We start from the raw sequence: 13,795 nt of genomic DNA on the forward strand, positions 1-13,795 counted from the left end.
ACTGCTGCAGTCACTCCATCCCAGAAGGCCGCCACGTTGGTTGGGCACAATTTGCCCTTGGTGAAGCTGTGCTGGATGTCTTGGAGCAGCTCCTTGTCCTGCGTGTGCCTGAACGTTGCTTCCAGGAGACTCTGTTCCATGTTCTTTCCAGGCACAGAGGTGAGGCAGACTAGTCATTAGTACCGCAGCTCTTCCTTCTACCTGTTTTAAATACAGGAGTGATACTTCCCTTTTTCCAGGCACTGGGACTTATCTGACTGCCAGGATTTGTCAAATATGCTGGAGAGAGGCATGGCAACTCCATCAGTCACCTCCCTCAGGACTCTGAGATGCATGTCATCAGACCCCCTAGGCTTGTGCCTGTTCAATTTCATCAGGTGGTCAAGAGGTAGTCTTCCTTTTCTGGCTAATGTACCCATAGAATCCCTTCTTATGATTCTCTGCATCCCTTGCCATGTTCAACTCCAGCTGTGCCTTGTCTTTCTTTATCTCTTCCTTACCAGCCTGGGCAGCATCCCGATGGTACTCCCATGCCACATATCTTGATAGTGATCATGAGGAAAAGTATGTTTAATGTTTGAAAGTAACTTCTCAGTTACATAATTTTATTTGCTAAACAGTTAACTTTGAACAATGTATGTTACACATACTTAGTGTTTCTGTGAAAACATTGAGGTGTAAAGTTTTAAAGAGTGAGGCTGTCAGAACAATTATAATGTTCCTGATCCTAGTTAATGTCAGTTTTAGAGCAATCACCTTGAATTAGCCATTTCAGTTTCAGATTATGGCCATAAAATGTATTTGAAAAACCAGAGTATTAAAAGACTTGAGAAGATAAGCACTCAGTTTCACACTTTCTTCAATGTGCAGTGAAATGAGATGAAGTTTTACACGTGTATCAGTGGCAGCTTAGCGGGATAGGTGGAAGGTGATAGGAGGGGAGGGAAGTGGATGGGACAGGGCCGAATGTATGTTTAGAGGTGTCTTTATCTGACTGTACAGCTAGGTGTCCATTTTCGCTGCAGAAGGCTTACATTTTGCTTGCGTATGTATGTTAATGCTCTTTATTTGCTGTTTGTAGCAACAAAAAAAGTTATTGGGGAAAAAATACTGAGCAAAGTAAAACATGAATATCTCAGTTGGCACAACTGTTAGATAATGTTATTGCATATAAGTTACTTCCCTATCAAATTAATGACTTCTACTTTCTGTTCTTCAGGGAACAACCCATCTTCAGCACCCGAGCTCATGTCTTCCAGATTGACCCAAACACTAAGAAGAACTGGGTTCCCACCAGCAAGCATGCTGTTACTGTGTCCTACTTCTATGACAGCACAAGAAATGTCTACAGGATAATCAGTTTGGATGGCTCCAAGGTAGATTTTATTTTGGAGAACTTGCATGCTGATTGATTTTTGTAATTTTCTAGTCTGACATCCTTCATGTATCTTTCTAGATACTTCTAGCATTAGTGATGTGCTAAAATTGTTATATTGTTTCACTAGATGTTTTCAGTGTTCACTGAAAAAGTGTTTTACTTGTGTTCATATTTATTTTGATAAAGCTGTTGCTGAAGTTAACGATGACCTGCTACTTAGTTAATATTGAGCTGTCTAAAAAAAACATTCCCCATGAGGTGTAGTAAAAAGCACAGGGTGTTACAATAAGCTCTTTTTATTTCGCTGTCAATATCATTGGCTTCAGCATTATGAAAGAGATCTGTTCAGTGCCTGTAATCTCTCAGTAGATACTTCTTTGTTACCTAGTCTTCAATTTTTAGAAGTATAGAATGTGACTCTCCGTAGTAAGCTTTTATAAAAACTCATTTGGGTTGGCCTTTAGGTGAGGGTTATCTTTTTTTTTCTAAGTTAGGAAAAATAATGTGTTGAGCTGCTGTTGTAAGAAATATTAATGTAATAATTTAGAGGATTTGGGGTAAAAGCTTGACTGTTGCATAGGTTCTACCCAAGTGGGTATAAGAACAGTAGCTTTACAAGCATTATGTCAGAAACTTCAGCAATAAGATCACTAAAGATATACAAAGTGTAATGGAAAGCTGTAATTCTTTCAAGGTACATCACTTACAGCTTCTGGGGGTGTGTCAATTCATGATGGTTGGAACTAAAACACTGGTAAAGCATAGTAGTATTCACAGAGATTTCTTGGCTATTTGTTGAAAGCTGAAAAGCATTACTCTGCATTTTTAAGAATATCTAGAGTATTTCTATTTTAGTGGAGGAAAGAATTTCTATCATACAGAAGTTTGTAGGAGTTTTTTGTCAAGGATCATTATGAATACCTCTTTTGGTGACTGAGACTGCCATAAAAGTTTGGCAAAATGTCTCAGAGTTTAATTCATACTTTTTCTTCCTTTCCCAGCCTCTTTTCCAATGATTATTCATTCTGTCAGATAATTAAGATACCTTTTGTGTGACCATTTAGAAAATACTTTTGGACTGGGGCTAGATGCTGTATGAAATGGAGGCTGCTAGTTGTAATCTGAAGCACCTAAGCTGATCTGCAGTTTACAAAACCCTTCTGATATCCACTGGAGTCCCTTTGCCTTTGTCTAAAGCTGCACTTCTTGCAATATGACTGCTGAGTTTTTGTTTACTTGCTCTTTTTCTACTGCAGCATTTCCTTTATATGTACAGTACTATTGGCAAAGTGTACTGATAATGCGGTCTGTCACTTAATTTACTCTCTGATCGCTGCATTGTTAATAATGTTTTCATACCAAGTATTATGTATCTGACTAAAATCGAGGATCACAATCATGATTCAGACCCATTGTTTTAGCTATCACAACACTGCTCTGAAACATACACAGATGAATAGCAGGGGCACGTGTGGAAGAACTTTCAAGAGGTTTGTGGCACAATTCCCAGTGATTTTTTTTATTTCTAATTATGGTCTTATATTTTTAATATATGTGTATATCTGTGCATATAAAATGTATGTATGAAGAGCTAAATATAAATATAAAGCATTCATGATTGTGATATATAGCATACATGTAGTTGTATGGCAGTAACACTACTAGTTTCTGAGCCTATAATGGCTTATATTGTTGGTCACACAAGTGTGAAACTGGCAAAGGATTAAGAAAATGTAAATTAATTCTCCATCTTTGATTTTTTAATTGAAATTGTATAAAGATTTTTTTCTTAATTTACATTGGAAATGTCTCAAACTTGCATGTTGTCAGCTGCCAGAAACACTTGTCAAACTATGTTGGTTTTGCAGCGCTCATCCCTCAAGGGGATTAAATAGATTATCCAACATTATTTTCTTGGAAGACATAGTACTGTCGAGGTTTATAGCACCTTATGGGTTTGTACGTTGGAGAGAATGAAGTGCATGTGGTTGCTCAGCTACAGTGGCTTAGGTGCTGAGCAGTTATTCAACAAGTGATAGCAACTGAAATGCATGTCCATCTAGACTGTAGAAAGGAAAGTTTGCAAGAGAAAGATACTTGATTTGAGTGATAATCCTACTTCTACCATCCCTGTCTCTTTCTGCTCTTTAGGTCCTTCCTCTTCCCTTAGGGTAACTGAAAGAGCATTAGCAAAACTTCACCCTCTGCAAAACCCTCTGCAGCTCTTAAGGAGCATAAGCATTTTTAAGAATATCTGGAGTTATATCTTAGACTGCTTATCCTGCCAGAAGCTGGATGTTTCAAATCGGAGTGCAGAGATACCTTCTCTGAGAGCTATTTTCCATACCTGTCTTTAATTGAATTTGTTTTTCTGAATTGGTAACTGGGACGATTCTTTGATTGTATTCTCAGAGTACCTTGAAACAAGGAAGTTTTGGTGCTGCTTTAAAGGGAAAAAATACATGAGGCACATAATTTCTTTATTTTTTCTCAGTTTCAGTAGGTTTGCTGGATAAAACTTAACTTCTGTACTGACTGACAGAACATGATTAAATATTTCTGCTTGAAAACATGATGTTTGTAAGACGTGATCTTTACTCACCTCTGAGAAATTCTACCATACATCTCAGATATCCACTTGAATTTGCTTGTAGAGATCCTTGGTGTGTTTTGTGAGAGGATTTTTTTTTTTCCTTATTCCATATCAATTGCTATGTGAGCCAGATTCAACTGAGATAGGTCCTACAGAAACAAGTTCTATTTATTTTTTTCACAGATGCAGTAAATAAATGTATCATATAAACTGGGTGAAGCAGCAGCCAAGCATAACTCATCCAAACAACTTTATTCCTTCTCAAAATTGTGTGAAATCAATCATTTCTAGCTTGTAAATTAATGCTTATGTAAAACAAAGCATAGCTGGGCAAATAATTGGGTTAATGCTAGTATTTAGGTAGACTTAACTGTTCCTTTATGAGTCCTTTGAGGAGTAATTCCACAGGATGTGTTATTATTCAGTCCACATAGGTTATGCACTTTTAAAGCCTGTTCACTGATGTCCTGCTTCTGTGTAATCTTGTTTTGTGAAGATACTGTCTTCTCTTAAAATACCTCATACAAGAAATAATGCATCTCCCTCTGACTTGTCTCTGGTAAGCACCATAGTGTTCGGTAAACAGGCCATTTTTTATAGTCGCATTCAGTGTCTGGATCTCTGACACTGATGTCAGGGATATCCTGATGCAAGTAATCTGATAGAATTTAAGGCTGATTTGTGTGACCTCAAGTAAATGTCTTTTATGCAACCTTTTCCTCACACAATCAAAGAATCAAGAGGAAGCCTGAAAAATGAAATCTCTTATGCAACACAACATGACAACACCGAGAAGCTGTTGCTAAGGCTTTCAGATCTCATTAATTATATAGTCACTTCATATCTTCCTGTGTCTTAGTGTTTTGTTTTTTCTCCTAGGTTGTAGAAGGATGCCTCCATTATTTCTTCAGTAACAATATAGACAGACACTAAGATTATTCCCATAACCCCTCTGTCTTTTCCATTCAGTCTCTTGCAGTCACTAAGAAAGGAAAATAAGTGGTTCCTACAGAACTAGTTAACGTTGTGATACTGTTTTCACAGATGCAAAATTAGAAAAAATACAGTAATTTCTGCTAATCTAAAACGAAAGATAACTCTGGAAAATAGTAGTCCATAGATTCCATAAGCTATGCATGTAATATTTCTGAGTCAAGTTGGCCTTCAGTGTTATTGCAATAAGTGATCTTTACATCTTAAAGACTTTAAAATAAGCTAAAGTCAGATTAAATTGATAATCTCTCTAATGATAAATTCAGGTTTAAAGTAAGACCTATTAGCCTAGGTCTTCAGTGATGGTTTTGAAGAACTTCAAAGGTGCTTTGTGTTTTAACTATTATTGGCATCATCTTTAGCACAAGATAAAATCATACTTGACTGCCGCCGCTGCTGCTGTTTTTCTTGCAGGTGTTGGGTTTGTTGTCAGTAAAATGAACAGCTTAGTTAAACACATGCCCTATTTTCTCACAGCTAAACTCATTTGAAAGGAAAACATGAAAGCTATTTTGTTATTCCAACCAAATCTAAAGATAACAAAATCAGTTTTCTTCAAAAGCTAAATGTCTGCCTGTCAGACTGACTCTGTTCTGTTTTAAGATATTCTTGTACATTTAGACTAACAACATTCTTAAAAGATTGATGAAATATTTGACATTTGTTATATTGGTGACTGTACAGTGAAATCTCATGGCATAGAGGAGAGCAGTTAAAAACAGTACCTATTTAAGTAGACAAGACAGGTTTGATTATAAATGATAATTTAAAAATTGAGTTTTTTTTAAGCTGAAGGTTTGAGGGAGTCAAATCTAGTATTTCCAGAAGTGGCTAACAGCAGCTGTATCTGTAGAATGCTCTAGCATGCACACTTCAGGCATAATTCATTTAGCATAAGAGATTGAGCACAGCAATGCTTTTAATTCAGAAAGAACTGAAAGCCTTGATTTTCTTTTAAATTTGGTGTTTCTAATGAAAGGATTTGTCTTTATATCAGTGGGATCTGAGTGTAATCTTCCCAGTGATAAACTTGCTATCTGCAGACTAATGCTGTCTGCTGGAGTGGAGCATACTTATTTTTCTCTGTTGGAAGACAAAGGGCAGAATAACAGCAACTCCTTCTCAGTGCAATTATTTTTTCTGAAGTATTTCTTCCTACCAAATGGAAGGAGGCAAGTTAGGTAACCCAACCTAGATGCAGACTGCTGTAAGAACTGATATCACATCCTGGTCTATGCAGCCTGTTCCTGGATTTTCTTTTTTGTAGCCAACCCTGTGGTCAGCTGAAGCAGTGAGCAGCATCAGCTGAAAACTGGTTGGTTCTTCCAAGGTTTTCCATTAGGTTAGTTTGCAGTCACTGTATCAGATTCCAGTCCTCAGGCTTTCAACCTGCCTGTTGCTTGCAGGTTCTTGTGAGTTTACTCACATTGCTCTTCTCTACCACTTCATCTGATAATCAGCATATATGCCTGGAAGCTCTTTGTAGGCTTTGCTAGCACTTCAGCTGATAATTTTTCAGGGTTGGCCTGTAGAATTCAGACAAAATTTGATGTGGATGGTGGCTGTTCACCTGGGTCCACTTTTCAAGCTTGTCCAGGTCCCTTTGGATTTTATCCCTTCCTCTTGTTGTATGGACTGCAACACTCAGCTTGGTGTTGCCTGAAAACTTGCTGAGGATGTACTTGATCCCACTGTCAGTGTCATTGGTGAAGACAGTAAACAGCACATGTACCAAGACAGATCCCTGAGGGACATGACTTGTCACTGATTTCCACGTGGACATTGAGCTGTTGACCACAATTGCCTGGCTGTGACCATCCAGCCAGTTCCTTATCCACCGAGTAGTGCTGCCTTCAAATCTTCAATTTAAAGAGAAGGATTTCACGGGTGACCATGTCAAAGGCCTTGCAGAAGTCTGGGTAGATGACTTTGATTGGTCTTCCCTTGTCAACTGCTGCAGTCACTCCATCCCAGAAGGCCGCCACGTTGGTTGGGCACAATTTGCCCTTGGTGAAGCTGTGCTGGATGTCTTGGAGCAGCTCCTTGTCCTGCGTGTGCCTGAACGTTGCTTCCAGGAGACTCTGTTCCATGTTCTTTCCAGGCACAGAGGTGAGGCAGACTAGTCATTAGTACCGCAGCTCTTCCTTCTACCTGTTTTAAATACAGGAGTGATATTTCCCTTTTTCCAGTCTGACTGCCAGGACTTTTCAAATGTGCTGGAGAGAGGCAGTTCCCTTAGGACCTTGTGATACATGTCATCAAACCCCATAGACTTGTACCTGGTCTACTTCATCAGGTGGTTTTGAACCTGCTTTTTGCTAACATAAAGATTTTTTTCTATATTGTTTTCTGCTCATAGTATATATAATTTTCCATGAAGTTTTAAGGATGTTCTTTATAAAAAATTTCTCTCATGTCATTATTAAAAAGCACATGCTGACCTATGCTTTTATGAAAAGGGATGTTATTTGTTTCACAAATACAGTTGAAACTCTTGATAGTGCCAGATGCATAGAAAGCATACGTCCATTTCACTTTAATATGCATGTCTTTGGCTTTATGACTAGTCTTTCTTATTTACATTGGTTATAAACTGTGGTAACTGTCAGTACTTTAGTTAAATTGAACTCATTGGTGTCATAAGACTATCCAGGCATACTTTCAAGTCAACTGTTCAAATAGTTCCATATAACAGATTTCAAATGTTAGACAAAGTTTATTGTGATGGAAATACTGTTGAAATCGATGGTTAAACTTCAGCTGGCTTTAGTGGAACCAGCATATCATCTAAAAGTTGTATTTTTCTTTACACGAGAATAAATTTTATGCTGGAACATGTGTGTGTCTTCCATCCTGTACATAAGAACAAGAGGAGAAAAATATGAAGTAGTAGCTCTTCTCTAGTTGTATGACCCTGTCATGGTTAGCCATGTTTGTGTGTGTGTGCGGAGAAGAAACAGGTTCTTGCAATACAAAAGCTTAAAAAGAAATCATGCTTCTTGATTAATTGCATGTTTTCTGGTAAGAGTTGTATTTGCAATAGTGGGGATTACAACAGATGAACTTCAGAGGCCTTACCTTAGGGAACAAGGACACACGCCAGTGAGACAAAACAAAAAAAGAAAACAAACTTTGCTAGTTCTTTTCTTCAGATCACCTTAGCCTATGTGGATGCTTTAATGGGCTCTTTTTAGACTTATTAAATCACTACTTGTAGTTGCAAACAAGTATCCCCCCAGCTTTTGCTCGTCTTTTTCAGAAAGTATGCCAATATGTTTTCATAGTTTTAGCTGTGGTTGAATTAGAAGACAGTTCCCTAGTTGCTAGTTTGTTTCATTCAATGTACACAGAAAATTGACTACAGTATTGGTAGTTTCAGTTACAAGTAATCTTCAAAAAAAAAAAAAAAAAAAAACTGAAGCAAACAAAAGAAAAACACTTTTTAAAAAAACTTTTACTTTTTTTTCAGGCAATAATAAATAGCACTATCACCCCCAACATGACATTTACTAAAACATCCCAGAAGTTTGGCCAATGGGCAGACAGCAGAGCAAATACAGTCTATGGCTTGGGATTTTCATCTGAGCATCATCTGTCAAAAGTAAGTGTGACCAATGGAAACTATTTGGCTAATCAAACAGCTTAAAAATATTTGTTTCTTTCTGGTTGTATCTTGACTAACTGTTGTTATTTACAAATAATTTACAAAATCTGTATCTGTGCTTATAATGTAAAAGACAAGACGGGTCATGATGGCAATATGTTTTTAACATTTTGATACCTGTGAATTTTCTAACTGATTGAGAAAAGGAGGGAGATTAAAGCTATCACACTGTATGCTCTCTGTGACTTCTAATTATTAGTTAGGTTTCTCAATTTTAAAGTTTTTCTTCTGTTACAGTTTTTCATGACAGAGTTTAAAAGAGTAGACAAAAAAAAAGTAGAGTAGAGAAAAGAGTAGTGTTTCTTCTATATTGAGACAGTCCAGAAAAAAAAGTTGTTGATAATCTTCAGATGCATTTTTGTCTTTGAAGCCACATTTGTCTTTTCTGCTATGTAGTGCATCTTGTTGCCAATATTTCAACATCTGTAGGCTTAAGGTAAAGCTAGTGGGAAAACTATTCCATGTAAAATAAAAATACAGTTTCTTGTTCGAATACAAATTTCTTGTTGAAATATTTAGTAAAGAAGCTGAGCCCAATATGGCTTTTCTTTATCTGGTCTAGTTATGCAGGAGGGTAGTCAGCCTTAATCCAAGGAAAGCAGTAACCCCCTTTGAGTTTTTCTCAAAGTGGTGGTATAGTTCCTGTGAGTGCTAATTCTACAATACCTCTTGCTATTGATACCTACTTTAGTAGGTAAGTCCATGAACATGTACAACATCATCTTTCTCTAGATAAGGACTTTCCGTTTAAGAACATATAAGAAAAAATAAGAAGAAAGTTTTACCAAAATATACCAAAGATCTGGAAACCCAAATGCAATAAAAAGGAGTGGTAGTACTTGTTCAAGTAAGGAATAATGGTTGGCTTGTTTCAAAAACAATAACAACAAAAATCAACCGCGCACACACACACAAAAAAAAACAGACCTGCCCGCTTTAGAAAATAGTTGTCACTTTCCAAGGGGTAAGCATGGGCCTGCTAAAAAAAAAAAAAATCATTAAAAAGAGAACCAGTACATCTCCCTTGTTTGGACAACCTGATATGCTTATAGGGTTTCTTCATTTCATAATCAGAGAGCTTTCATTACTATGAAGAACCACAAATCCACAAAATTCTAAGTGATATTAATGTATTAATGCTGTATATATGCATGTGCATTTGTGTATATTATTGCCTCAGTGAACTTAGAAACTTTCTCATTTATTTAAATTGGTGTGTATGTCCTAGAAGCACAAGCTCACCAATCTGGTTATAACTCTTGCTAATATTTCAAAGAATCTAGCCTAATTATTTGAAAAGCTACAGTAGATATTTTGTCAAATAACATGTTTGATTAGCAGTTACTCAGATTGCTATGATTCATGAAGAATACACAAATCTGTTGAGAAAAATAACAAGTCACAGACCTATTCGGAAGATGAATCCTCAGGACATTTTCAGGAAATTGTAGTATACTATATCGGAATTACAAACTACGATTTTGATTGTAGTAGAAGTTGCTGATCATTTCTACTTGATTTAAGAGGTGAGAATTTTCATATTCGTGTTGTAAAATTAATGAAGATGTATTTGAGGAAAACCAAACCGATTTAGATCATAACCTGTTTAATCACAGGAGCTGGTAGCTGTACTGGTTTTGGAATCAGAAAAGCTGAATTAGAAACCATGAATCTGCTATGTAGTTTTAGAGAAATCACATCTATCTTTCCTTCTTGTCTGTCTGCTCGAGTTACCAACTCTCATTTCTATGCAATGACATTGTAGTCATGTTCACCAGAGCACTCTTTCATACGCCTACTACTGTAGGACATGAAATCTAATTAAGGGCTGGAGGTACTACTGAGTGGTAGTAATGGTGCTAACAAACTGTATCAATGGTTTTATTCAGAAACAGGTTGCTTCTAGAAGTAGCCTTAAAATTGATCCTGGAACGTTTTTCTGTATTTGTGTTGAAGTCTCAAAGTGAACAGCCCTGTTACATGTAATTTGTTTTACAGTAGTGTTTCTGGGCCCCAGAGAAATATTAAAAGTTCCAGGGAGCCAACAACCACAAAACACTTAGACTAGTCTGTGAGTGATTTCAGAAGACTAGTGAAACATAATCAGGACTTCTAATAAAATATTTATTATCATATATCAATATTATCAATATATCATTGTCTGCTTAGCTGTGTCTCTCTAAACAAGCAGATCACTTCCAAAGCTCATACTAAAGCTCATATTAAGTATCTGACTTCTGGACTACTTGGTTCATGTACCTTGGTCCTCATAAACTGATTACTAGTGTAGAGTGCGACAGTGGTAGGCTCTTTCTGTATGATAGTTGTGACTGAGAATATTTGATGGAAAAGTAAGGCATAGTTACCAATTCCTTACATTCAAATAGAATAAAAGAAAATTAATTAAACATTTGTTTATCTTCACTAGACCTTTTCTCAGTATGTCAGAACACAAATTCACTTCAAGATTGTTCTGTTAGAAGTCAGGCAGAAGTCAATGGTACTTGAAAGATGATCTCTATCTTGAAGAGTATTCTCTTCAGAGTAGTACAGTAGTACTGCACTTATTACAGTCCCTCTTGCTGGTGTAGTAGGAGCAGAATGTCTCATGATATTCAGTGAAAAAGGAAGCTCATTTCTCAACCAAAATATAAGTAATATAAAAGATAATATATATAAAATAAACAAAACTTTATATAATTTAATAATCATTTACTATATACAATTATTTAATTAATCACTAAAACTAAATTTTATATAAATGTTTGTATAAAATATAAGTAATAAAATAAAGTACCAAAATATTTTGATAGTCTTGATAGTATTCTTCTGTATGGGAAGAAATACTCCTCAGATTTGCTGTCTCTTATCCCTTTGAACTAGTTGACCTTGTTTATTCTGAGTAATTTAAGAGTACGTTATATGGCAAAAGTGTCATAATGGGTATTCTCCTTCCACAATTTTTCATCTTTTCCTTAGATTATTAATTCTCATTAATAATGAGAATATAATATAATATATAATATAATATAATAATGAGCCTTATTTTCATACTGTAAGATCTTATCTTTGTTAATTAGGGATTGTTTCAAGAGATTGCTATAATACGTCACATGAATGTATCAAGGAATTCTAGTAAATTTATGAAAAATTCCTCTACATTAGCCTTGTTGCCTCTTTCTCAGAATATTTAATGCCTATTTGTTTGTTTGCTGTAGTTTTTTTGTTTTTGTTTTTTTTTTTTTTTTACAGTTTCTACCTTCTTCTGTGATACAGAAGATCATATTTACTGCCTAGTGTTTCTTCAGTCCTGTGTTCTAGACATCAGTGGTGTCATGTTTTCTACTTACCAGTCCTCTGTTCCTCAAATCTATTTAAATAATAGGCTACCTGTGAGATTTTGAGGTCTATCTCTGAGTCCTAAATGAGTATCGTATAGATCTGGGGATCTGTTGCCAGTTCTATCATCTATTCTAAGACTTCTTTTGATGCTGGATTAGTTTTTCAGCGTGGCATTTGTCTCCTTCTGTATTCAGGAAGTGTATACTTTTAAATAACCTGCCAGCTGAAATATAGGATTCAGGAGGAGAAAACTGATACTTCCTCAAGTACTAATAGCACACCAGGAGAAGTTTAAAGACAATACGATTTTTTGTTTCTTGGATAACAAGTGAAATTCTGACTGAAAATAGTTGAGAAGATTATGTCACACAAAAATAGCCTTCATCTTTCTAAATACATGCAGTGCAAAACAGCTTCTTTGTATGCTGTTGCTGGAGAAGTTTAAAAGCTATTGATGAAGGTCTCCAGTGTTTCTGCAAAATAATTTCAGTCTTTAGTTGATTGTAGTAAGATCATATTCTGTACAAAAGTGGTAGCAAGTGAAAATGAGCGCTTGGCTGCTACAGCAATTGGTGTAATGTAAAGCTGAGACCAATAGAGCCAAAGTTTTTTCTGGCCAGAGAATCTAGGCTAAAATCGATTTAACTCTGGAACTTAAGTCTGCACGTATTTCTAAACTGTTGCTTTACAAGTACATGTAGCAGAGAAATCAAGCTTCACATGACAGTTACTACAAGAAATGGACCTGACTAAGTATTCCCACTGCTGATTTCTTAGTTTGCTATTGGAATTATGAATGTTGAAATTTGGGGAAAAATTAGTGTTTTATCAGTTAGGAAAGAATGGAGCTTTTTGAAGTGAGTAGTGACCACAGTAGGCTTCAGAACCCAATCATTCATTGTGAGGAAGAGAGTAAAATCTTAATCTGAAAGCCAATGTGTAAGTCAGTTTTACCGCTATTACTAGCCATACCTGAGGGTCTTTTTCTTTTTCTTTTTAACACTGTCAGCAACAGATGAAACTTTTGTTAAATCTCAATTTTCCTGCCATTTACCTTCTGAAAGGTACTGGAAGGTATGTCACTGTGTAACTTGCTCAGATAAGTATCTAATAAGGAGAAAAATTAACAAGTTCCACTGACAGAATTTTATGTTGTAAAATGTTAAGTACAGCGTTCTGTTCTGCATGTAAAGTAACTACTTCACGCCTACAATCTCTCTCTCTCTCCCTTTTAAACTTATGTACCTTCAGTTTGCGGAAAAATTTCAGGAATTCAAAGAAGCTGCACGGCTGGCAAAAGAAAAATCCCAAGAAAAGATGGAGCTAACAAGTACACCTTCCCAAGTGAGTCTTACTGCTTGATTCAAGCCTAGTACTTTAAAGTCTATGCTATTTAACTGTTCTTAACTGTTTTAAGAATTTGTATTGTATCTTACACACACATGTTGTACTAAAAAATGAACAAGGTATTGCCCAGTTACCCTGAATCCTCTCAATTGCTCCCTGCAAAGTCCAGTAGGCTGTGTGTGGGTAAGAGGTGGGGAGGGGACACAGCCAGGATAACTGACCTGAAATTACCAAAGGGATGTCCCATACCATGTTAAGGGTGGATTATTTATTTGCTTATTTAGGGAGAAAAATAGGCCTCATGTTTTTTCCTATTCCTTTGAGGTTTCCCTAGAAAAGAATAAAGATAGTGAGCAGTTACCTAAGTAAATCTATAGTGAAGACCTCTTGTGTCTTTTCCTATTATATCTGTAAAACTTAAGTTGATACATTGTAAAGAACTTAATATAAGAATCATAAAAACAAAAATCAAAGCCAA

The 13,795-nt window shown here is 36.1% G+C and overlaps 1 protein-coding gene across 1 annotated transcript in view; it reads left to right on the forward strand.

The window, feature by feature from the left end:
- The window catches only part of HOMER1 (homer scaffold protein 1), an 84,710-nt gene that overhangs the window by 19,477 nt on the left and 51,438 nt on the right, over positions 1 to 13,795 (forward strand). The window contains exons 2-4 of the mRNA XM_032206491.1: positions 1,220 to 1,376; positions 8,434 to 8,565; positions 13,222 to 13,314. Coding sequence (XP_032062382.1) covers positions 1,220 to 1,376; positions 8,434 to 8,565; positions 13,222 to 13,314 — 382 coding nt within the window. The remainder of the gene's footprint in view (positions 1 to 1,219; positions 1,377 to 8,433; positions 8,566 to 13,221; positions 13,315 to 13,795) is intronic.

This window comes from Aythya fuligula, chromosome Z, assembly GCF_009819795.1.
Source record: "Aythya fuligula isolate bAytFul2 chromosome Z, bAytFul2.pri, whole genome shotgun sequence".
NCBI classification, from domain to species: domain Eukaryota; kingdom Metazoa; phylum Chordata; class Aves; order Anseriformes; family Anatidae; genus Aythya; species Aythya fuligula.